The sequence below is a fragment of the Haliaeetus leucocephalus genome, unplaced genomic scaffold, assembly GCF_000737465.1.
Source record: "Haliaeetus leucocephalus isolate CR32 unplaced genomic scaffold, Haliaeetus_leucocephalus-4.0 Scaffold555, whole genome shotgun sequence".
Lineage (NCBI taxonomy): Eukaryota > Metazoa > Chordata > Aves > Accipitriformes > Accipitridae > Haliaeetus > Haliaeetus leucocephalus.
Genome location: NW_010972991.1, coordinates 18,749,861 through 18,773,552, shown reverse-complemented (window position 1 = coordinate 18,773,552; position 23,692 = coordinate 18,749,861). Strand labels below are relative to the sequence as shown.

Sequence of the window (23,692 nt, the reverse complement as noted above, 5' to 3'; positions counted from 1 at the left end):
CTTACTAAACCTAAACATACAAAGTCAGAAGCAAACAAGAAATTGCTTTGTTAAAATCTTACTGAAGGTTAACTTGTCAGTAGTTCTATCAGATTTCCTGCAAGGCTTGCTTTTAAAATGTCTTATTTATTGTACTATCAGCTTTCCTTTACAGAGATGCTCATCCTCCAGTTGAAATGTGTAGTCATCAACATGGATGATTTGATTCATTTATATAAACAGAAGACAGAAAAATTGAGTCGTATCCATCTCTCAATATAAAACCTATTTCTATATGTCACGCACATAATTTAGAGCCCAATACACTGGCTTCTGAAGCCAAAGACAGCTCTTACACTGACTGCAGCGTGCACCATATCAGAAGGGCAACATTACTAATTTCATATTAATTGGTGCAAGTATTCTTTGGTCACAGACATCCTCTATCTACCCAGTTTACAGCATTTCAGAAGCTATTTTCCACCCATTTTAAGTAGGTTCTTTACATTTTTATTTTATTCCATGGCTTTCAGATTTTTCTCTTGCATGTATAATCATACCTGTGTGTATGCATGTGCACAAATTTATTCGCGTTTTTTCTAAAAAGACAGATCAGGAGTGAAGAAAGGATGTCCTTTATCTTCTGATACCTTTCAGATGTCAGTCTGCAACAGCTCTAGTCTAAAAAGGCCTTTTACTGGAGTCCCTCTGGATAGGCAATTTGAATTTAGTACACTGCATCACTAAAGTTTTCAGAATACACAAAATATGAAAATTGTGATCTTTTTATTACATTGTCTATTACACTGTAAAGCCACATTATTCAAAATCAAGGTCTTATTTTTGGTGGGAAAAATTTAAGAGAGTAAGGGAAAAGCAAGCTGCTAATGATGCAAGCAAGAGTGTCTGGATAGTGACACTTTGCTTAAAAGGCACACCAAGAAAAGGCAAGCCAGGTTCCTCTCCTGATGGTTTAAATCTGTTTTATATTTTTTCTTATATATAGATTTGCATATATATATGTGTGTATACCTACACAAATATATGTACACACACACACACCCTTTGAGTTTTTGAGAACAGAAACTTCAAGAATTAGAAATTAATTTTAAATAAATAAGAACCATACTAACAGGGGCAGGTTGGTGCTGTTATTTTTTTGCTTCATTCTGATTATAATCTAATGACACAGTGATATGGTTACACCATTTTTTCCTTTACATCATTTCATTGTATAAATATGAGGCATAAGACTACCAGGTGCATTTTATCTTGCCTAAGGTAATTTTTATGGATCTTCTGTGGTTTTGGTTTTTCATAAGGGATGGTCATTACTTTAAGAAATAGAAAGAGAGTTGAGGGTAAGGATGTTCTCACAATCACAATTAAAATTTATTTGACTCTAGGGTTTACATGTGAGAGTGTGGCATGCACGCAAACACACACACAGAATGACAATGACAACAATGGCTGTATACAGCTCAAACCCAACTACTGGTCCCAGCATGGCTGTAGCATGCTGATCCTGTAAAAACTTTTGTTTTCCTTTTGCATAAGCTTTATGTTATAATGCACCATTTCCAAAATCTGCACTGTTCCATCTAAATGGTCCACGTATGATGACGGTAAATGTTAAGAGGTATGAGATGATTACTAACTTCGACAAAACATTTAACAGAAGATGCCCATACAGTAGTCACCATTAAAAGTTTAACAGCTGAAGGTTGAATGTAAAGATCTTTTCAGCTGTATTGTTTAAAGAAGTATGACTATCACAGTAAAGTTATTTACACAAAAGGCAACGATAGTAAAGATATCAATAGAGAACACAGTAGATTGTTTAGAAAGTGGATCACATTTTCTGCTAAGTCTGAAATATTTCTTGCAATGTTGTAAATTCTACCTACTAGATATCCCACAATATAAACCAGACAGAAGAACTTGTAAAAAGATATTAAGAGCTTGGTCCTGCATTTCTGATTCCCCCAAATCTACCACAGAAGACTGAGGAATTTTGAATGTTTAGTGATTGCAGGACAAAACCCTCAGAGGGCTGCAAAATGTTGCTGCTTTTCAGTACTTATTATATATAAGTATTCAATTTATTTTCTTTGGCTTTTAAATTACTATCCCTTTGTATCTATAATGTGAAAACAAACCAAACCCAAACCACTAATAACTCCCCTCTCCCCTCAAAACAGTGATAAAAAACCTAAATGAACCAAAGGACATATCCAAGAAAGTGTAGCTGTTACTTCATTATAAAACTACGGTGCAAAATAGAGGTTTATACTGGTCAGAATTGCAATAGCAATTGGAAATTTACACTGAAGGAGTGACTGCAAGTATTGCTTCTCCTGAATAACAGAAAAATCAAAACTGATTAGGCACTTGTCTTCTTGTTTAATGAGACCATTCAGTGTGCGTAAAAATGACAAAAATACTCTCTAAAAGAATGCTCTGTAGTGTAACAACTGTATTGCTCAACTACAGCCACAGTCCCTGATTCAGGAGAGCAGAAAAACATGTGTCTATTACTTATTTTATGCTTAAATCCTACTGATATGGATGCGCTGGAAACATGTTCAAGTGCTGTCCTGAATTGGGACGCTTGCTGAAATTGGAGTTTTAAAACATAATACAGTGGTGAGCTTCTTTTCATTATACTACAATACCAACTTTATCTAATCTGGCTCTGCTCTCCACTATATTATCCTAATACTTCCTAATAAAAAAGAAAACTGGCATAAAATAAATAGGATAACCAGAGATTACATAATAAATATGCTACTAAGTGGGAGGAAAATATATTGCGACATAAGGCTCTGTAGTGTTGCACAATCAAGAAATCGTTCCAGGTGCTCCAAAACACAAGTCCTAATGTACAACACCAAGTTACCACTATACACCTGAAAAAGATTGGGAAGTAAGAGATTAAACTTCTATTACATTAAACATTTGAAAATATAAACAAGTGGTAATGTGTTTCGTTGCCTTTGCAGAACACCATATGTATGTTCTTGCACTACTCCAATTGTCATTGCTTGTGAAGGAAAATTCAAATATTGGGTTTTTGAAAACTCTCATAATCGAATTCCTTCAGACTTACAAAGTTACCAGTGTCCACACTGACTCATAGTATTATCTCTGAAAGTAAAACACACTCAGAAATTTTGTTGCCTCCGTTTTTTTGCATCCATTGCGTCTAGGATAGGTTGCCTCTTTGCAGTGTACCTCTGACGAAGCTCTTCAATTTCTCGTTCCATCATAGGGTCCAAAGCCTTTAATCGCATCTGTAATTCTTCTAAACTCAGGTTCTTTAACTGTAAAACAATCAACCACCAAAACAAAACAAAAACAAACAAACAAACAAAACCAACAACAAAAAACAAAACACAAAAAAGATTAAAATCTGTTTACAACAAAAATGAAAACCACCACCTTTTATAATCCTTTAATTTACAGCTGCAGTGTTTTTACACACTTTGAGTGTATGTATACACATATGTAATTGTTTATATAACCAAAAGCCTTTGTATGCTCCACAGTAAATAATTTAACAGCATATGAAAACACAAACGCACACAGTACATTTAATTAAAAAAAAAAAAAAATCACTTTGCAAACCTTGCAAATAGATTATAAATAAATATAGGGCTGGAGTTTGACTCATTAGGCTGAAAAAAAGCATGCCACAGTATACACAACTATATTCATGTATATAAATCATATTGCTTAATCAAATACTTCTTACTGAACTTCAGTCTCTTATAGAAGCCTGAAAAACAGACAGCTGCTGCAAGTAACAGTCTGACAGATATTTAGAGGTACTTTCTGATAAGAATGACAAGGCACTTGTCTTCCTCAATAGATTGCTGCCAGAACTAGTCAAAGCAAATTGCTAACAAGAGTGTTTAAATAATACATGAAATAATTTCCTGAATTCATGGGATAGAGTTACCTTTGACCAAGCTCTTTTCTTTCTAAAAATATTTTCTCACAATGTTAAATAGTTCACTATATTTCATTCATTAAAAGCGATGGGTCATAAAACAAGTAAATAGCTTCGCTGGCTTGCCGGCTGCTGCGAATAAAGGTTGGAGTCTTGTCAGGTACTGGGGCACATCGGGCACTACTGCCCCAGTGGCTCTTGCAGGGCAGGATGTACATTTGAAATATGTTCCTTTGGTTGGCCTACATATTTTTCTCCTGATGAAGTCTAGTGCCTCTCTGCATTTCTCTCGTCAGAATTGCCTATGTGCCAACTACTCTTCACCGAGTGTGAAAAATATCAACAAATTTCAGATAGCACAAATAATTTCATCCAAAGAAAGGGATAATCTATATTTTGTTTGCAAATATTCTGACATTACAAACAAGCACACCGCCTAACTTGGGGGGGGAGGGGGGACATTTTCTGAATCAACCTGATAATGAGTCAATACTTTGTTCATGAATCTAGGGCAGTCTTCCATCAACACAATCTGATCTGTTTTCCCTGAGGAATGAAATACTACTTTTGATCTTTATTTTTATCAGCATCTGAGGCATATAAATTAGCAACACATATTGCTACATACAATCCAAACCCCAGTATTATGACTTCTACTAATAGACTACATTGTACATAGTAAAAAAAATAACTGAAAGTCATAATAAAGAGGGAGTGCAGATCAGAAATTAATAGAAGAGCATATGGAAGAAGATGCACATTTTCATGCAATGTCATTTTAACCATAAGATTCCTAATGAAGCTGAGAACTAAAGCCCAGATGTCAAAGTATCTTCCAGGACCAAAGATCCTTACACCTGTATAAGCTTCAGAGACCTCAGATATGCTCAGTAGCTCATCAGTGATGTCTGTCTCTCCCAAGGCAAATTTCACCTTTTATTTCTTAGGGGGGGAAGAAAGACTTGCCTCTCAAATAATTAAATACCATCTAGTTTACTACATTTCTCCCATTTGATAAATGCAAGAAAGGATGGGAGAAAGGAATCATAATTCCTCAGTCACCAAGGCTCTTGCAGAAAAACACCTTTCCATTTTCAGAGAAAGAAAAGATTAAAAAAAGTCCATTCTCTTTCATTTGTAGCCAAGTAGTAAATGTAACTGGCACATTACAGACACTTTTCAGTGAAGATATTCTTTAGAGGAGTGAAGTGTCAGAGAGATTTGCAGTAAAATGAGAAGAGATGACAGTGCCGATTCCCCTCTGTAACTGATTCCAACGCAGCACAGATGAGAAGAGCAATAAAGCCATGTTTCTTATCATGTGTGAGAGAAGAAATATATTTGGGGCACCATGGACCAGCAAATGGGCTAAGGAAGGCACCGTGAATAATCTCGTGTGTGAGTGTTTTGTAAGAACTGCCACTGATGAAGTCTCCTACCCGCTCTGGGCCAGCCTGCGCAGCCATTTATTCCCTCTCAGTCACCACTGTAGACATCAGGCTTAAACTGCACAGAAAAGCTCCAGCTGATGCAATCACATAATTATTCTGCACTGAAAAACATTTTTTTATAAATTGTCAGAGGAGAATGTGATGGGTGAGTTTTTATTTAAAATTCAATCAAGAAACAGAGCCAGCAAACAGAATTAAATATTCTTTAAAGATCACAGACAGCTGGGTGGAAATCAAAATACAAAGAGAATGAATTTTTAAAACCAGAGAATAAGAATCGTTCAGAATGATCTCAGCCATGTCACCCAGGGGACCCAGGGAGCCGCAGTACTCATCTGTATGAATGGCTGATGCTCAGGACATTCAAATGAAGTAAATGACAGAAAACAGGGACGTTAAGAAACTGAAAACAGAGTTATGATGGTCTCATCTATCTGACATCAGATGCTGGATTAGGCAGGAACAGTCAGAGACCTCTATGTACTATAGAAAACCATTTAAGCACATCTAAAAGCCAGAGCTGGCTCTAGCGGGGGGTGTGTGTGTGTATGGACATATGTATCTCCTTGGTAAATTTCAAAATATTTTTTCTTAACTTCTGTCTGCGCTATAGATATTACCTTGTGAAGCCTGAGGCCTAAACGCTGAATGCCACAGCAAATATATCAAATGAGATGCACAGAAATAACTCAAGATATTTAATTATTCCTATGTAATTTATTCCCCTGCATGATAAATATTTTGATTCAAATTCTTAAAGTGATAGAGCTCAGCACTCATTTACTTCCACTTGCAACCAGTTTGCAATTTAAACTGCCATAAATAATTTCCCATATAGTTTGTTGTAACTACTAGGGCTACTGGTGTTAATAGGAAGGGAGAGGAGGGCATTCAGCTGTGCAAGCTACAGGAATTCAAAAAGGCTTTAAATTACATTTTGATAGCTTTTTAAAAGCTGTAAACCGTAGCAGTTCAGTAATCAGGACAGTATGTGTCTGACAACAACAGATAGTTCAATTTCTGCCACTCCAAACAACAGAATCGATCGTGTCCTTTTGGAGATCAAACGTCCACAATCACACAACAGCCAGCAATTAGTGTCAAGATGGGCCACGGCCCAAGACAGAGGTCTTCAGTGAATGGGGTTTCTGGTAAAAGCATTTGCCTTCACTGGGACCCTTCATATCACCAGGTAATCACGTGGGTGTGGGAAAGCAACACTCCAAGTTCCACTTTACAATGCCTTGAATCTATCAGTTACATATAATAATATGTAATGTTCAGAAAGTATGTGCATCTGTTTTACACATACATATAGTCTTTTAGAGCTGGCATGCATACTCAGTTTTCCAGTAGAAAAATTAGGTGTTTACGGGAAAAAAACCCCAAACAAACCTTTTCTCCTGAAAGGTATATTTGTTAACCTAATAACTAAAGAGACTTACAATGTGTAAGGGAAGCAAGGAGAAAAAAAACAAAACAAAACCATCTCCAGAGCCAGATATTATTGAATAATTTCATTTACAAGCTGACAGGTTTTTAAGACACTGTCGCAACTAAAGAAGCCCCACTGAAATTCTCTACTCTGCTTTGCTAGAGCAAAGGAAATTGACTTTGCCTACAAAGAGACCAGCTAACAGTCATCCTTGTGGGGTGAGCTGCATCCCAGTGCTGGCAGCTGAGCTCTTGCCTCTGCCTTCTCCTCGCCCTGATGCAGGGGGAAATCCTGGTGGAAGAAAGGTACCCGTGCAGAAAGGAGCTCCATCAACCCAAGCTTCCAGTGGCAAAGATCCTTTCAGCAGCACCAACTTGAGCTGGAACAACCAGCACAGAATCAAAGCATAATTAACCTTTTAACTGAACTGTAATTTTCAGTTATAATCTTTGGAAAAGGCAACCCAGCCACACACTTAGGAGATCAATCAGTCTGGAAACCTGGTGTACCTTATCTTGAACTTTTAGCAAATGGGACACCAATCATTTACCTCCTCCTGGCTCATTTTTCAACTTACTCGTAACAAGGTTAGAGACTTTTCCAGGAAAGGCTACATGTAGAAGTTAAAAAGCCGCAGAACAGATTAAGAATCATTAGCAAGCTCTTCTTAATGTGACCATCTTCATTAAGCTGGGATACAGTAAAAATCCAAAAGTTGGGGCAGCTCCAGACACGAAGTGATCCAGTTGTGATCAGAGCACAGGTCAGAGCTACAAGTGCTCCAGAGATAGCTGCACTACCATTGTGTGAAGCTGGCAGGAACCACTGCTAATCAGTCTGGGGTTTTAAGAAGCCATAATCAAGTTTTGTAGCTGAAGAAAAAATAATCCAGTGTTATCATGCAAGGTTGGTCAAATACAACGCCATTTAGCATTTCATTGGAAGAATATTTCCTATGCAGAAAACATTCTTACTCTGGTCAGTACTGGTTTCAGGTTGATCACTTTTTTTACATGTCTTCAAACAGTGACACACAAGGAATTCTTTCCTCACATACTGATGCAGTCATCTCACAGAACCCAACTTCAGCAAGGGAAGTGCAATAATTTTTACTTTGTTAGTCTTTCAGTCTAACTTCTTGCACCCCAGATGGACCAGCTTCATTTGGATCAGTATTTTCAGCAAACCAAAGGGGAATTACTCGCAGTCAATACTACTCCTGCCTGCAGGAGGACCCACACTGTACCCTACATGTTTTGTTCACAACCCTAGTCAAGTCATACTGATGAAAATTCAGACCAAAATGGGCACTTGGAAAATATAGATGCGTTTCTGCCCACAGACCCGAGTTCTGTAGCAATAAGCTGAGAAGTAAGGAGATAAAGTACAACCAAAAATGGACTCTCAGAAGGCATCAAGTCAAAGGGTGCAATGCAAATCCCAACTACTTGCTTTCATCTGTGTCCAGCACAGGAGACAGGACGAAGGACACGCATCTAAGATATTCGCTGGTGCTTGTGGTCCATGGATTTAGGCGAAGGGGTCTGGAAAGGAGTCTGGAACTCATTAGCTGAACTTGGCCAGCACATATCTGTAGCCATCCAAACTTTTCAGGGGGCAAAAGCCAAAGTTTTGGTGCATGTAGCACACTATAATCTTAATCCACCCTTGACAGCTAACAGAGGTAAATAAAAGCTCCAGCCCTGTGATGTTTTCAATATGATAAAATTAGATTTCATTAGTAATTCCATAATGCATGAGTTACTATTGCAAACCTCCAGTCTATCAAACTAAATTACGGAATACTGCCATTAAGCTGGTGCAACAAAAACAAGCAAGTGTATTTTCAGGGTTTAAATTGTTAAGAAAATAGATATTCAATCAAAAAATAATCTGTATCAAGTTTGTTGTGTTTACTTGAAAAAACAAATTCTTCCTAGCAACTGCTTAAATGAATCTTACAGATGCAACATGCCTTATTAGAGGCCTTTGATTAAAAAAATATGGATTGTTAATACTGTATTCTGAGTCATCTAATTTCCCATCTGCTAGTAATTCCTACAATATGAACTATCAACAGAATAGCTAACAACAATAATTTTCTATGGCAATTGCAAAAGTGGGTTGCCTACAGCACTTTCTAAGATTTAACCAGTGCATGCCTTGGATTGTTTTGTGTTGTTAGTGGCCTCAGGTAAGAGCAACCTTTTTCTCTCTAGCTGTCCCCTTCCCTCTGCTGAGCAGAGTTTTCTTTTCTCTAATGGAATGAGCTCCACTGATGACTTCAAACTCTTTTTTACTAGTATAAAAAGTTAGATTTGAGTCAGGATCCAAAAGGTACAAGGTGGGCCTTTCTGATCAATTTTTCTCATCTATGAATTAACACCCAAAATCTGTGAATCTCACTTATGCAGTAGTCGTCTCAGGCTTGTGTGCAAGGAAATACCCCATGGTTACTGTTGTCTGTTCAGCTGCTCCCATGCAGCAGCAGGGGGAGAATTGCTTTATGTTTGCTTATACAGCAAATCATGCTGACCTTGTATACGCAGTGTCAGGCAATGAGCTGTCTCAGACACCCACTGGCCAAACATCAGAGCTCTGACGTGCTGCCATCCCCACCCCTGCTGTCACTACAGTGGGTATATAAGTCACAAGAAAACAAACTTGGACAGGGGACAGAGTGAGAGCATTTATTTCAGGATGTTGGAAGAGAAAGTGTCTTTGTTGTAAAACATAAACCATGGAGTTATATAAATATAAAAAGGACCTCATTTACTATCATTATTTTTGACAATTTATGAGAGAGAAGGACCGACAACCTAACTTTCAAAAGCCAAAGTTCATTCCACAGGACTGCAGTTATCTTGAACATTTTGGGAGGTAAAATAAGCACATAGCACTAAGAGAAAATTAAAGATGGACAACTTCATGTAATTTTAAAAAGTCTTTTTAGGGATAATATTGTATATAAATGCCCCATGATTAATTCTTATCTTCACTAGTAGAATTCTCTCCGCTCAGACATTAAAACTGTACATCATTTTAACAACACAAAGCTAAACCTTCGTCACTACCATCAACATCTTTCAGCTCTAGAAGGCTTTTCTTAGCTTCATACAAAGTTACATTTCAATAGCAAACCACCAAGGGGAAAAAAGGGTTTTCTATAGTGTTAGTGCATACTATCATTTGCATACCTTTGTTGAATACTGCCCAGGGCCTTCCTTTGAGCCATTAAGTACTGCCAATCCCAAAATTAAAAAATCATGAGCTGGGTCCTTCACCTTCATTAAATTACCCTTAAAAATTAGATTCCTAAAATAAGAGGGTTTTAGGAGGAGGGACATGTCCTTTTATTTCCCTTTTCATGAAGAAGCAGCTAGAATCTAACAATTTCTGCAATTAAAAAGGCCAAAAAGTTCGGGGGGGGGGGGGGGAAATTTAGAGCCAAAAACTTTAATGAGCAATCCTGACTACAGGAACTGAAATTTAAGGAAAAGCAATCATCATGAAACACAGTGTAAAATTAGCAATAATGCTAACTCTTCCCTGTTGCAATTTTACCCAGTTCCTGACAAAACCAGTCAAGTAGTATGTATTAATGCTTTATCCTATCCTAAGCAGTTCAAATATCGTTTACACTGGTTTTATGTACTATAGCAGCTGATGTTCATGTAGTTGCAAGGTATATAATCTTCACTAAAATAAATAAAATAACATAGAATCTGACCACAGGGAAATAAACTGCAAGCAATGTATCTCAAAAACCTGGCAGCTAGTAAACATCCATTAATAAGCACCTTTGAGATCAAATCTTTTGTATGATAGATAAGTTTAATAAATAAATTTAGTTTTAAAAGTGTACAGAAGGAAAAAAATCCTACCATTCCCTCTTTCTATGTCATTTACAGAGAGTATTGTTACATTACACACTTACAGTTGAGGCTACCGAAGCACAACAGTTTAATTTGCTATCACTTTCTCTTTAGAATTGCATCATCCATCACAGACATTTTAAAAAATTACTTTTAGAGTATCACAGGCAAAAATTCACAGTTTGAAATGCCTTAGAGAAGATCTTGGTGGTTTTTTACATACTGTGATTTTCTGTACCAGGCATCTCAAGCTTAATGGTACAGTTAGCCCTGAAGAATACTATAAATGTTTACTGGAGCTCCCAACAGAGTAAATAATCTAAAGCTTAGGAAAAACACTCCATCTGGATACTCACCATGCTATTTAAACTTGATTGCAAATATACCCACACAGTGCTGATAGCAAAGCAGCTACCACACCTGATCTAAAAATATACAGGATTGTCCCCCCTTCCCCCAGCCCTTTCTGCTTTTGGAGGAAAAAAAGCATGGGAAGAAAAAACAAACAAAAAAACCCCCACCCAACACCTTTTCAAATATTACCAAGCAAAGATATAAACCTTTAAAATGAAAATGAGTTCTTTAGCTAGAGCTCCTAGTGTACTAAGTAGTATCAAAAACGTCAGCATTTTATCTCTATTAATCTGTAGCTCTCCAGGGCAAGTGCTTTTAGTTGTCCTTCATAATGAGCTCAGCTATCAGCAGGTACATTGCAGTTCACCCTTGCCCTTGAGTTCACCATATCACATTTCAGCAAACTGCTGTTATTATTCAGCTATATAAACCCAAATGTTACCTTCATATTAAAAAGTTTTCTCAAGTTATCTCCCTGACATCTGATTCTTCCATGAGAGGATCATTTTTAAAATGTTCAGAAAATAATAGTATTACATTTTTGTAAAATTCTACCAATCACATGTAAATGCAAGCTGTATTAAAAACAAAGATATAAAGTATTTGGGATGAGAGCCATTTTAAAAAATAAAACCATTCAGTTAAAACCCCTAAACATCCTAAAGATAAAATAAAAAATGAAAGATGTTCCCAGTTTTCCTAAAATATTTTGTAAACACAAATCTATATTGAAAAGTAAAGTTAAAGACATAAGTAACATGAAATAGAAGTCCTCAGATTAAAAAGAAAGCTGTATTAATATCTACAAATTCATTACATACTTAATGATACCATTTAAAGATCTTTTTCTTCAATAGTTCCATTTAAGATTATTTTAGAAATAGAAAGAAAAATGGAAACTCATTGAATAACGAGTTATGGGACAATAAGATACACACATGCACAGAGATAATGTTAAAGTTAAAACCAGACCCAGAAAAGCATTTAACCTGAAGAGCAATGGAAGAGGCTAGAAGAATTTTAAACCTTAAACTTCAAACCTCAGTCTCCTAGTAAGGGACAATATAAGTGAATCTCTAGTTTCTTAGAAGTACAAAACATTGATACTCAAAACTAAACCAAAAATGGATATAGCAAAACTAAATTTTCCTAACAGGAAAAGTCTGCTGCAGGAGACATGCACCCCCCAACCCAAAACGCACATACAAATTTATATCTTATTTGCTGGGCAACCTTGACTTAGTTATATTCTTTATAAGGAAGAAAACTCAGTTCAGTTTAAAACAGCCAATTCAGAAAGGATCTAGGAAAATAACACATCAACTTTAATAAATGGAAAAATGATAGACATACTGTTTGCTGGCTTTTATTTCATGCAGAAGGTATTGTGGTAGTCACATACAAGAGAGGATGGGTTTCAGCCACTTTTGGTACAAGATGGACAGGAAAAATCCTATAGTCCAGAAACTTAGGGCAATTTATAGGCAACAAATGCCATGTTTCTTAATCCCTGGGAGAAGGAAGAAAATACAGCAAAGACAGCAAAAAGACAGTAAAACTGAGACATCAGTTGAGAGCAGTCTGCAAAACATCAGAAAGAACAGAATCTGAATGCAGCAACTGAAATAAGCCAGGGCTAAGCAGAGAAATTTAACTGAGGTATTAGTCGCAGCAGGGAGAAGAGATCCCTGCCTCAGGAAAGGCACACGTTACCGCCTTGGGAGAGGATCAGGGAGAGGACGACACCCAAGCAAGCCTAAGCACCAACACACAGCATGTGGATGCTGCACATAGAGACCTGCAGCGATCTGGGAGGGGAGAAGCAATCCCCCAGCCCGAGGCTACTGGCACCTTTGCTAGACAGCATCAAGTTTCATTTTCTGTATGACTTTAAAGATTTAACAGAAGCACTGCTGGCTTTTAAAGAATGCATCTCAGTCCATAGTTCCTCAAATTTTCTTTATTCCTTTCTCAATCATTTTTTGCAAACCTTTTTTCCCCTCACAGAACTGCCTGACTACCTATTTAGTTTGATGTGGTTCAGTTTTCCTAAGCACTGAAAGAACTCAGCTTGCTAAAAGATCTGGGCTCCCAATAGCAGAGGCACACCCCACAAAGTCCCCTGACGACAGAAAGGTACCATTCCACTCCTACATCGCATTCAGCAGCTTACCAGCCACAGGGGCTAGAGATTTCATTTGCTTATAACAGCTTTGATATTATGAAAACTGATTAAAATTGTTTAGAAAAACTCTTTATTGTTCTCAAGAACTGAGCAGATTTTTTAAAAATCTCTTTACACCTTAAACAATAGTTTCTTAACTCTTCCTAATGCTGCCTCCTATTGAAGTCTTATCTACAAATCATACCAACCAGATACTGCAGAGTTTCAGCTGGTTCATTAAAGTGGATTTAGTTTTTCTTTTGTCAAAATGCACCAGCTCCACATTTGTGAAACACAACTTAAACAAACACTGACTATCAAATAATCTTTAACCAACCTGATGAAATCCACTTTACGATGGTCTAAATCTAGTAGACAGCTACCGCCTTGCTTCTAGTCCAGACTAAATTAGATCTAAAACAAGCAAACGAATACAGAAATGGATCATCTATCAAATAGCACCACTTAGCTAGCAGCTTTTAAATAATATATCTTTTCCTTTACAGACATGTAGTAGCTACTCTCACTACAAGTAATATACTAAGAAATATGCCAAAAGTAGGAAAATACAGAACAAGATAATCATTGATGACTATTCATGTCAAAACACATTAATCAAGAAGCCCATGTACCAACATACAACTAAAAGCAATACTAAATTAAAAAAACAGACCACTCTCATCTTAATGAACAAGAAATCTAGGTTATCTCAACACTGAACAGTACACTTAACCATAATCCAATTCTATTCTCTAAAACACAATCCACCCTGTGAAAAGTGTGATGCCTACTCTCTATTAGTTTAGAAACTCCATTTATTCATTGAACAAGATTCAATGATTCAGTGGCATATTCACTCAGAGTCCAGAACTGCCAAAATCATTTGCCAAAGAAATATTTTATTATCAAATATTTTGCCTATGACTCAAACATCAATGTGATCAAGCCAAAAATTAGCACAGTTCTTTCTTACCTTCACAGTATTATCTATTAGGAAGGTCTACAGCATTTGATACATTTGCTTTGTCACAAGACTACAGAACAACACTAGCTTGTTTAACCAGGTTCTTCAGATGATAATCTGCAGATATAGTTATGATTTATGACTCAATGCAAACAGGTACTGTGCAAGCTTTTGTGCCAACACTGTTCATTAATCCCAGTTCCAATTTATAGTGCTCACTATTCCAATTCTGCATCTCTGGAGTAAATTATGTCAATTATATAGCCCATTATATAGGGAATGGTATGAGCTCTGCAAACCCTTATGATGTGACCCAAGTCTCAGTAGAATCTTTCTGGCCTCTCTGCTGCTTTTTCAATTCATTTCTTGAGTGATTATCTAGGTTTCAATTATGTTTCAGTTTTCTAGACTTAAAATCCATAAAGAAAAGGAAAATAATTATATTATTGCATAGTTTATCAACAATGAAAATGCTACACATAATGCACTTGAACATCTGTAATGTTCAAGTGTCTGTAACTTCAAATCTAAATCCCTCCCCCAAAAAAACACTGTTGGGAATTTAATCTAGGTTTTAAAATTGATTTAGTATTCATGATTTGGAAACTGAAGTAGAACCAAGGACATCATCTGTATTATTTCCAACCCTAACTACCAGGGCAGGAAATAATGAGAGCTCCCATCAAGCTCCAACTCATGCCAAACAATCCATCCAGCACATTCCTAGACCATAGAAAAAGGATAAGGAAAGTGTGAGCCAGACAAATGCATTCTTCAAAGGCAAGGTGTCAGTACTCAAACAAAATCTTTGCTCAATGCAGTCAACTGCTATACAGCTCACAGGCTCATATTTAAATAAAATTATGTGTTTCACAACTGCACTTTCAGAAATAATTAAAAGCCAAAGAAAATTTGATTTCAATCTACAGTGCCTTGTAAAAGCAGTTCAATTGCTTTGTCCATCTTCAGAGTAGTGCTTTTCCAAAGTAAAGACAAAAATATAAATGTTAAGGTTATTAAATGCTCCTGCAATTTATTTAGAATACATCACTTGGGTTTCTGCTTACAGAACATCTATTCCTCGGTTTGAATGGTATCCTGCATTCAAAGACATAACACTGGGGAGAGACAAAGTACAAATCAATGGGACTAGTCACATACTAAGTGTCATTTTTCAGAGTTTGTACGAATAGAGAGAGTATGAACAACTCCCTCATCACCAACAGATCTGATGCATATGCACGAGTACAAACAAATGCAGGGAAACATAGGTTTAGTGTCAAAAAGATTGTGTATCTGTCCTGGACTTTCTATATTAAATAAGAATTTAGCAACACACATGGATTACCCCTTGATCCAGTTATTGCACATGTCTGGATGTGGGCATTAGGATTTAATGTTGAAGAAAAATGACTCTCAGAAAGACATATAAATATATAGCAAATGTTCTTGAATTGATGCTAACGAAATTCACCTTATGTGGCAGAAGAATGGGGGGGGCTGGAAATCATGAGTACCTTTATAACGTTTACATCCTGTCACAAGCAGAAAACAGCACTGTATCAAATAGTTTAAAACCTGGTATTAACATACAGCAACAAATCCTAAGAACCTCAGAAACGTAATAAATTAGAGTCCCCAGCACTGGTGGTCTGTCCCCTTTCCACCCAAATGAAAGAGATGTATTTTCATTTGGAAACAGAAATGATTTTCCGGCTATATTCTACTGGTGACAGAGAAGTGGCTTTTGGCTTTAAGCCATCATCTTCTGAAAAGCTGTTACGGTTTTGAATACAAATTGCCTTGCTGAACTACCACGCATATTGAGCAGTGGACTGACTAGCCAATTCTTTCCTCCCAGAAGAAACAAACTGCCAGCTCAGGTTTGGATGGAGTAAAAATTATACCTCTTTTTCTGCTTACTGTTTTTGAGACTTACACCACTGCTGACACAGCTGGAGACCTTGCATTCTTACGGTCTGAAATGAGAGTGTAATCAAAGACTAGATGTCCCAGCATCCTATCATCAGAGAAGTTAAACTAACAATTTAAGAATGCTATGGACATGAAGAAGGCAACGTTTTGTTGGGTTTTTTGACAGCACTGAAAAAGTAAGGTTTTCATTATAATATTCCTACTTAACCTCACACACACACATATGTACACACAGCTGAAATTACAAATACTGTGTAAGTTATGAGATTTCACAATGCTGTAAAATCAAACACAGAGAAAACAAAAAATAATTTATTTTAGCAAATTATTTTGTTACAGTGAATGTGAGATTTATCAATGGCTCTATTAAAAGGCACAATGAATGCAAGTAATGACTTAAAAATATTTTAAAATCCCAAATATATGAAGAGGTATTTTAAAGAAATAACATAATCATGTCATATACAAAAAAACCTGTGGACCTCATCCATCAGTTCATTTTTTAAAATAAGTAATTTTGATTGCTTCCATATTCATTAGTGATTCTGACTTTAAACACTCATTCACAGAGGTATTGGCTTCTTGCAGTCCTCACCCATTTCAATCTTAAACCACATTCCTCTTTCCTCCATCAGTATCTCCTCTTGCTTTAAACACAATCTTAGAGAAATACTGCATTCTGTTGTTTTTGACATTAATATGTCCAAATATCTTCCATTCTGGGAATTTGTACTTACATCATCTGATGGTCTGTATTGCACAGGGAACCCTAGTAATTACAAGCTAAATGCCTACTAACCTGGTTGATGATGATGTTGCTAGAATGCCAGTCACATTTACCAGATCCTGGCCATTAGAATAACAATAGGAAAGAAGTAGTTCAGTAATTCCACAATTTCTCCTACTTCCACAAATGTATTCTATTTATACTCTCCCAAGTAGCATCACAGTGCATAACACCTTGCATAGAGGAAGCAACATTGCAAAACTACAAGGCAATTTAACATAATCGTATTAATTTGCTTAACTATGCTGAAAGTATTTCACCTCTTGCTCAGCAATTTAACATCATGCAAAATTTTGAAAGCAATATCACTTGAAAATTGACAAATCTGCTATTTATTGTTGCCATAACAACCATAGAAAATTGTGTAAGAAAATACCAAGCAATAAAGGATAAAACGCCATAGAAACAGATAAGAATAGAACAAGTTGTGTCAGCACTAGCCTTAAGGAAAATTTTAGGCACAAACAAGTTCATGGATAGAACTATGAAAAGGTGGAGAAATAGAAAAGGACAGTTAAGGTGGGGAAATCAAAAAGGTAGTTACATGGCATACTGCCAATATTCTCCAACAGAAACTACATGCAGATTAGTTGAAACCTCTCAGAAAACTAAAACACATTAGATAAAACATCAGAAGTGATTGTGACAGAAACTTTTTTTTTTTAAATCTCTTGCTTTTAACAACACTGCTGCAGTGTTGCACAATATGAATAGTTAAAAGCCTAATGTATTGGGTTTGTGTGGCAAGGTTTTGGTAGCAGGGTGGCTGCAGGGGTGGCTTCTGTGAGAAGCTGCCAGAATCTTCCCCTATGTCTGACAGAGCCAATGCCAGCCAGCTCCAAGATGGACCCGCTGCTGGCCAAGGCTGAGCCCACCAGCTACAGTGGTAGTGCCTCTGGGATAACAGGTTGAAGAAGGGGGAAAAAAACCCCTACACAACAGCAACTGCAGCCGAAGAGAGGAGTGAGAATGTGTAAGAGAAACAACCCTGCAGACCCCCAGGTCAGTGAAGAAGGAGGTGGAGGAGGTGCTCCAGGCACCAGAGCAGAGATTCCCCTGCAGCCCCTGGTGAAGACCATGGTGAGGCAGGCTGTCCCCCTGCAGCCCAGGGAGGTCCATGGTGGAGCAGATATCCACCTGCAGCCTGGGGAGGACCCCACGCCAGAGCAGGTAGGTGCCTGAAGGAGGCTGTGACCCCATGGGAAGCCCACACTGGAGCAGGCTCCTGGCAGGACCTGCGGACCCATGGAGAGAGGAGCCCACGCTGGAGCAGGTTTTCTGGCAGGACTTGTGACCCCGTGGGGGACCCACACTGGAGCAGTCTGTGCCTGAAGGACTGCAGCCCATGGGAGGGACCCACACTGGAGCAGTTTGTGAAGAACTGCAGCCCATGGGAAGGACTCATGTTGGAGAAGTTCAGGGAGGACTGTCTCCAGTGGGAGGGACCCTACGCTGGAGCCCAGGAAGAGTGTGAGGAGTCCTGCCCCTGAGGAGGAAGGAGCAGCAGAGACAACGTGTGATGAACTGACCATAACCCCTATTCCCTGTCCCCCTGGAGGGAAGGAGGTAAGAGAATTTGGGAGTGAATTTAAGCACAGGAAGAAGGGAGGGGTGGGGGGAAAGTATTTTAAGATTTGGGTTTATTTGTCATTGCCCTTCTCTGATTTTGACTGGTAATAAATTAATTTTCCCAAGTTGGGTCTGTTTTGCCCATGACAGTAATTGGTGAGTGATCTCTCCCTGTCCTTATCTCAACCCACAAGCCTTTCATTGTATTTTGTCTCCCCCATCCAGCTGAGGAGGGGAGTGACAGAGTGGCTTTGGTGGGCACCTGGCATCCAGCCAGGGTCAACCCACCACACCCTCAAAACCAGAATACGGTAATAGCTAAATTGCTGCCAGTTCTACATGGTTTTCCAAAATTCCCTCCAGCAGAAGGAACTAACAATTGACTTAGGAAGTTATGAAGGAATTCAAATGTAAGGATCTATTTTCCTGTAGGTCAATCCACTATTGCACTGTATAATAAAAGTAAACATGAAATGATATCATTTAATCTCTGCTCCTCACCTTTCCAACGACCTTTCAGAGAAAATATCCTGGAGCCTGAATTTTGTTTAACGTGGAAGTCATACAGGCTGGATAATATAACATTCCTACCTACAAGCAAAACATCTTTAATGCATTTATTTCTCCTAAAATAAAAATAAATGTTATACAGATATGTCTATATCAAAGTTAGAATCAACACACAGACCAGTCAAAATCAAAGTTTTGTGAACAGTAGAAGAAATAATACATTTACAGCTCTTTGTTTAAAGAATTAACAAAGCCAAAATCGAACTCTGTCTAGTAAAACTCCTTTTTGGATTTTATCCACTGACTTGTATTGAGAGCATAATCAAGGAAAAACACTTTTGTTTCACATCTTTCTTGTTTCAAAGAAGGACAAAAAAGCAGATGGGATTAAAATGGAGTTCAAACCAAAGATGGTAAATTTAGATCCAACTCAGCAGACATATGGAAATCATTATATAAAGAAGGGAATTCTTGCATAAAAAAGTCAGTTCAGGTGAGATGCAACTAACCCAAAGACAAGAATCTTGAGAGCAGTCTAAAAAAGGATAGAGATTAAGGAAGTAGCTTCTTTCTGCACTTAATCTGATCTAATGACAGGAGGTAGCCAAAAGGGTCAGTCCTACCATGTGAAACCCTTGGGCTCCTAACCGCTTCCTTGCATAGGACCTACCAATCCTGCAACTGCAGGGTGAGCTGGGAGAGAGGGGAGGACAAGGGGGTGTCAGATGTTTTTTAAGCACCCTGAATTGACTCAGCTCTCTGGCAATGACTGCTGTGATCGATACAGGGAGAGTAACAGAAATAAGCAGGTGCCCCCTTCTGCCATGCCCTTCTCTTTCCATAAGCCCCATCTCCTGAGTAAGTCTGGGGTAAGATGCCACCCATCTATCCCTGCTTCCAAGCTACAGGGGCCAAGGTCAATCCACCAGCAGGCCAAAGACAACAGCTGACTATTGACCTCAGACCACAACCCATACTTCAGCATAGGTATTGATCTGGATCCCTCTACTCAGAGGCAAATCAGTAGTAGTAGTAGTAGTATTGAAACTTGTAGCAAATTAACTTCCTTTGAAACCTCCGCCTTTGCCGAATTTGGTCAATATGACTCAAAAGTTAAAGACAAACAGCACAGTCACATAAGTCTCATTTCCTCAGGAAACACACCAAAAATAATAAACAGCTAGACTGCACAAAAATCTTATTTGTACAGGGTAATTAAAAATTGGAAACATCAATACGATTAAATGTTAACAGAAAACACAAAGTAAAACTGAGTATCCCGTTTTGGCCAAGTATAGGTTAAGGGGGGATCATAAAAATCTATGAAAGATGGCCATGCTTTTATGACAAAGTGAATAAAATTGATTTTATACACTACAACTACTAAAGAATTAATCGTATAAAATATTTCCCCCAAAGCTCTAGCAACAGGATTAGCAGTTTCCTCAAATTCAGCCTGCAAGCAGAACTGTAAACAAGTAATTCGAATACAACAGGGGGGGATTCTGCAGGGCTGGGAGGCAACCAGCACAGAGGCTTTTCTCTTTCTGGTATTCATAGCACTTTAGAAGAAACACAAAGATGGTGTATCCTCAGCACATTTTAGGATTCATGTTATATTTGACAGTGAAATAAGACTGCCCTACCTATACAAAAAATGGCAGGGAATCTGAAAACCCAACAAGCTGTAAGTGAAAATTTAATACCAGCAAGCAAAGCTTTTGTACCAATTATTTCTTGTGGGTTTGGGAATAGTAGACTTAGAAAATTAAATTGTAAACTTTTTTCTTACTTCACAAAGTTTTCTTTAAATGCAAAATGCACACAGTAAATGCTATAGTATGATCATCAGACATTATCAGTGGGCTACACAATACATGCTTTTGAAAATTTTTTTGTAACACTATCTTCCAAAATAAACTATTGCAATAATTTCTTAAGTTTTTATATCTCTTCCTAATATAAACTAAAAATATCATGAGAAAAATGAAAAGGGAATAAAAGCAATAGAACAAGAATCTAGTATCGTGGATTCTTTTATTCTCCATATAAATTTGATCTTCTCACATTATAAAAAGAATGCAAATTATGCCCCAATAGTGGACGTAGATGGGGATCTACTCAAATGCTGCAGTTACACAACAATGAATTTTAAAACACAATCTAATTCATCAAATGTATTTCTAAAAAGCCTTCACACCCTTGAAGAAGAAGAAATATAGTCTTTGGAGAAAAAGTTTAAGGTGTCACTGACAGTCCACCCTTTATGTTGCTTCAGTGTTACTGCTGAGGTCCTGACCTGTGTTCAATTAACTGCTCAGGCAGCCCCTGGTTGAATTCGGAAGCATTCAAAAGCTTCTCTCTCAGAAAAGCCTCCAGCAAATTGGCATCACATCTTCTCACTGTTGTGCAAAAGCATCACTTTATCAAAAACATGACAAATTTAAAAGCAGGATATGAATAGCAGAGTCCACAAGTGTCGTGATAGCTCTGATGAAAATGCAAAGACAATCTTAACACTGCAACAAAAATGTTTTAGTTAAAATATTTCAATGAGGAAATTGCTATTTCACTTTTTTACCATAGATTTTAATTATCATTAAAAACAACACAACTAATTACAATAAAAGTTTAAGTCACAATCACAGTCTCATTAGGAAACATTTCACCAGAACGTGAACATTTACTAGGAAATTCTCAGTCCTATGAATTAAAAGGCATCTGTGGACCTAATGAATATCAAAAGCAGGGCAAAAAAATTCTGCAAATACTGCGAAGTAAGCTACTGTATAGCCTACTAAAACTCTCCAAATACTGAGATTCTACAATGCTGCAAGAAAAATGTAATTATACATTTTACTGATAAGGACACCACCACCTCATTTAGTTTTACTTCATGCTATGCAACACGTAACACGGAGGTCAAAAGGTGTTACTAAAATGACAGGCTAAGATTATTCACAACCTAAACTGGCAAACCAAAGGCAGTGGGGAAAGAGAGGTTTTCATTCACTGCCATCCAGCACAGTACATGGTCCAAGAGATAAGCTATCGCAGTACCTATCCTGTAAGGCAAACGGCTTTTCGTGACGCAAAGTCTGAAGTGCAGTCTAATTGTATTTAGATTCCCTGTATCACATCATCATGACATATGTGCTAATTTAAAGGATTCAACTTATTTCAGGGGGCTGCTTTGAAAATTTCAAAATTGGAACAAGTCTGAGATGACTACTGTCAACGTATACTTTAAATACGTATACTGTAAAAGTAAAATATCATTTCTTAACCTAAGCCTCCCACAGACAAAAGCTAGAAGCCCTTCTATACTGAAAATGTAAAGTCGCCTAGTATATCCACTCATGAAGGAAGAAATAAAAATGAAAATTTGGCAAGGAACAGAGACAGGAAACTCTCCGTTAATGATTCCTATGATTGTCCATCTAGACATGAACTTCCTAAAGCACCAGTGTCAGCATGAGCCTGACATTTACCAAAAACAATCTTAAGACATTTACGAACCTCCTGAGATGTCTCCTGTAGCTCTCCCTAAATTGATACAAGTCCTGCTGTATTTACAGTAAAATACTATCTCTTGCCTGCTTCACAAGTAGACATGGCTGCTATTAACAGAAGTAATAAAAAGCAGCATTTTTACTCTGTACTTTTTTCCCCATAAATCAACATATGCTTTTTTTATGTACAAATGTAGCAAAGATTCAACAGCAACCACCAGAGCAAGCAGAAAAACTGCCTTAAAGAATGTATCAAGTATGCAAGACATTACTCATACATAAAAGTATATATTCCATGTTCATGAATGCATCAAAAACAGCAATTCTAGTTAAATTTCACAAAAGGTTAGCTATGATCATGGACTGCCTAGCACTAAGTACCATGTATTTAGATGAGTACAAAGCGAAACAAAGCATGAAGTTTGCTGGCACAATTGGCTAAAAAAATAAAACTACTCATAAAAAATCCCATCTGGATAAGCCAGCCAGCTTTCACTTAAATACCTGACACTTACTCAATTGATAACCACCTGCACACAAAGTTCTTGGCAGCTTTAAAATATCTTTTTTCTATTTTTTTTTTAAAAAAGTATAAAATATTCTTCAAGCTATTTCCCATCATATCAAGCACAAACATGCTTTCATTTAACTTCAGGAATGGAATGTGTCTTATTTTAATCTTTCACCTTTGTTCAGTTGAAGAAACTCGTATTGCTGATAATAAGAAGCAAACCAGATCTTACTCAAAATATGATTTATGCTACGTGTTTATGTATTCTCAGGGACACTGCATTCCAAATTGTTTTTTGTGGTTTTTTTGTTTGGTTTTCTTTTGGTTTTTTATCTTTCTAATGTAGTCAGTCCTGCAAAAGCAGCTGGCAGGATCGCCAGGCTCCTGAGTCAGTAGTTTCATGCATCAGGCACCCATTTCAATTTTTAGCTGAAAAACTCTAGTATGCACTCCATTAACCATGGTCTAGTAATAGACAGGGGCATTCCCATGGCTCTGGCACCAGCACCCACTTTTGCAAAGGGGACTGCATATTCCCAGACAGAGACTGCTGCAGGAGCTGCGCAGTTACAGACCCTGCATATATAGCTGTGGGTGCACCCATGTAGACCCTCCTTCTTCCAGTGCCTTGTTAGATCCTGGTACAGAAGTTTCTGTATGTATCAACTTCAAGATGGACACATATAGGGCAGGT

At 37.5% G+C, this 23,692-nt stretch overlaps 1 protein-coding gene across 1 annotated transcript in view; it reads right to left on the bottom strand.

Moving 5' to 3' along the window:
• Positions 1–533: 533 nt before the first annotated feature.
• STK3 (serine/threonine kinase 3) overlaps positions 534–23,692 on the bottom strand; it is a 144,937-nt gene continuing 121,778 nt past the window's right edge. Inside the window, exon 11 of the mRNA XM_010577064.1 lies at positions 534–3,302. Coding sequence (XP_010575366.1) covers positions 3,144–3,302 — 159 coding nt within the window. The 3' untranslated portion in view covers positions 534–3,143. The remainder of the gene's footprint in view (positions 3,303–23,692) is intronic.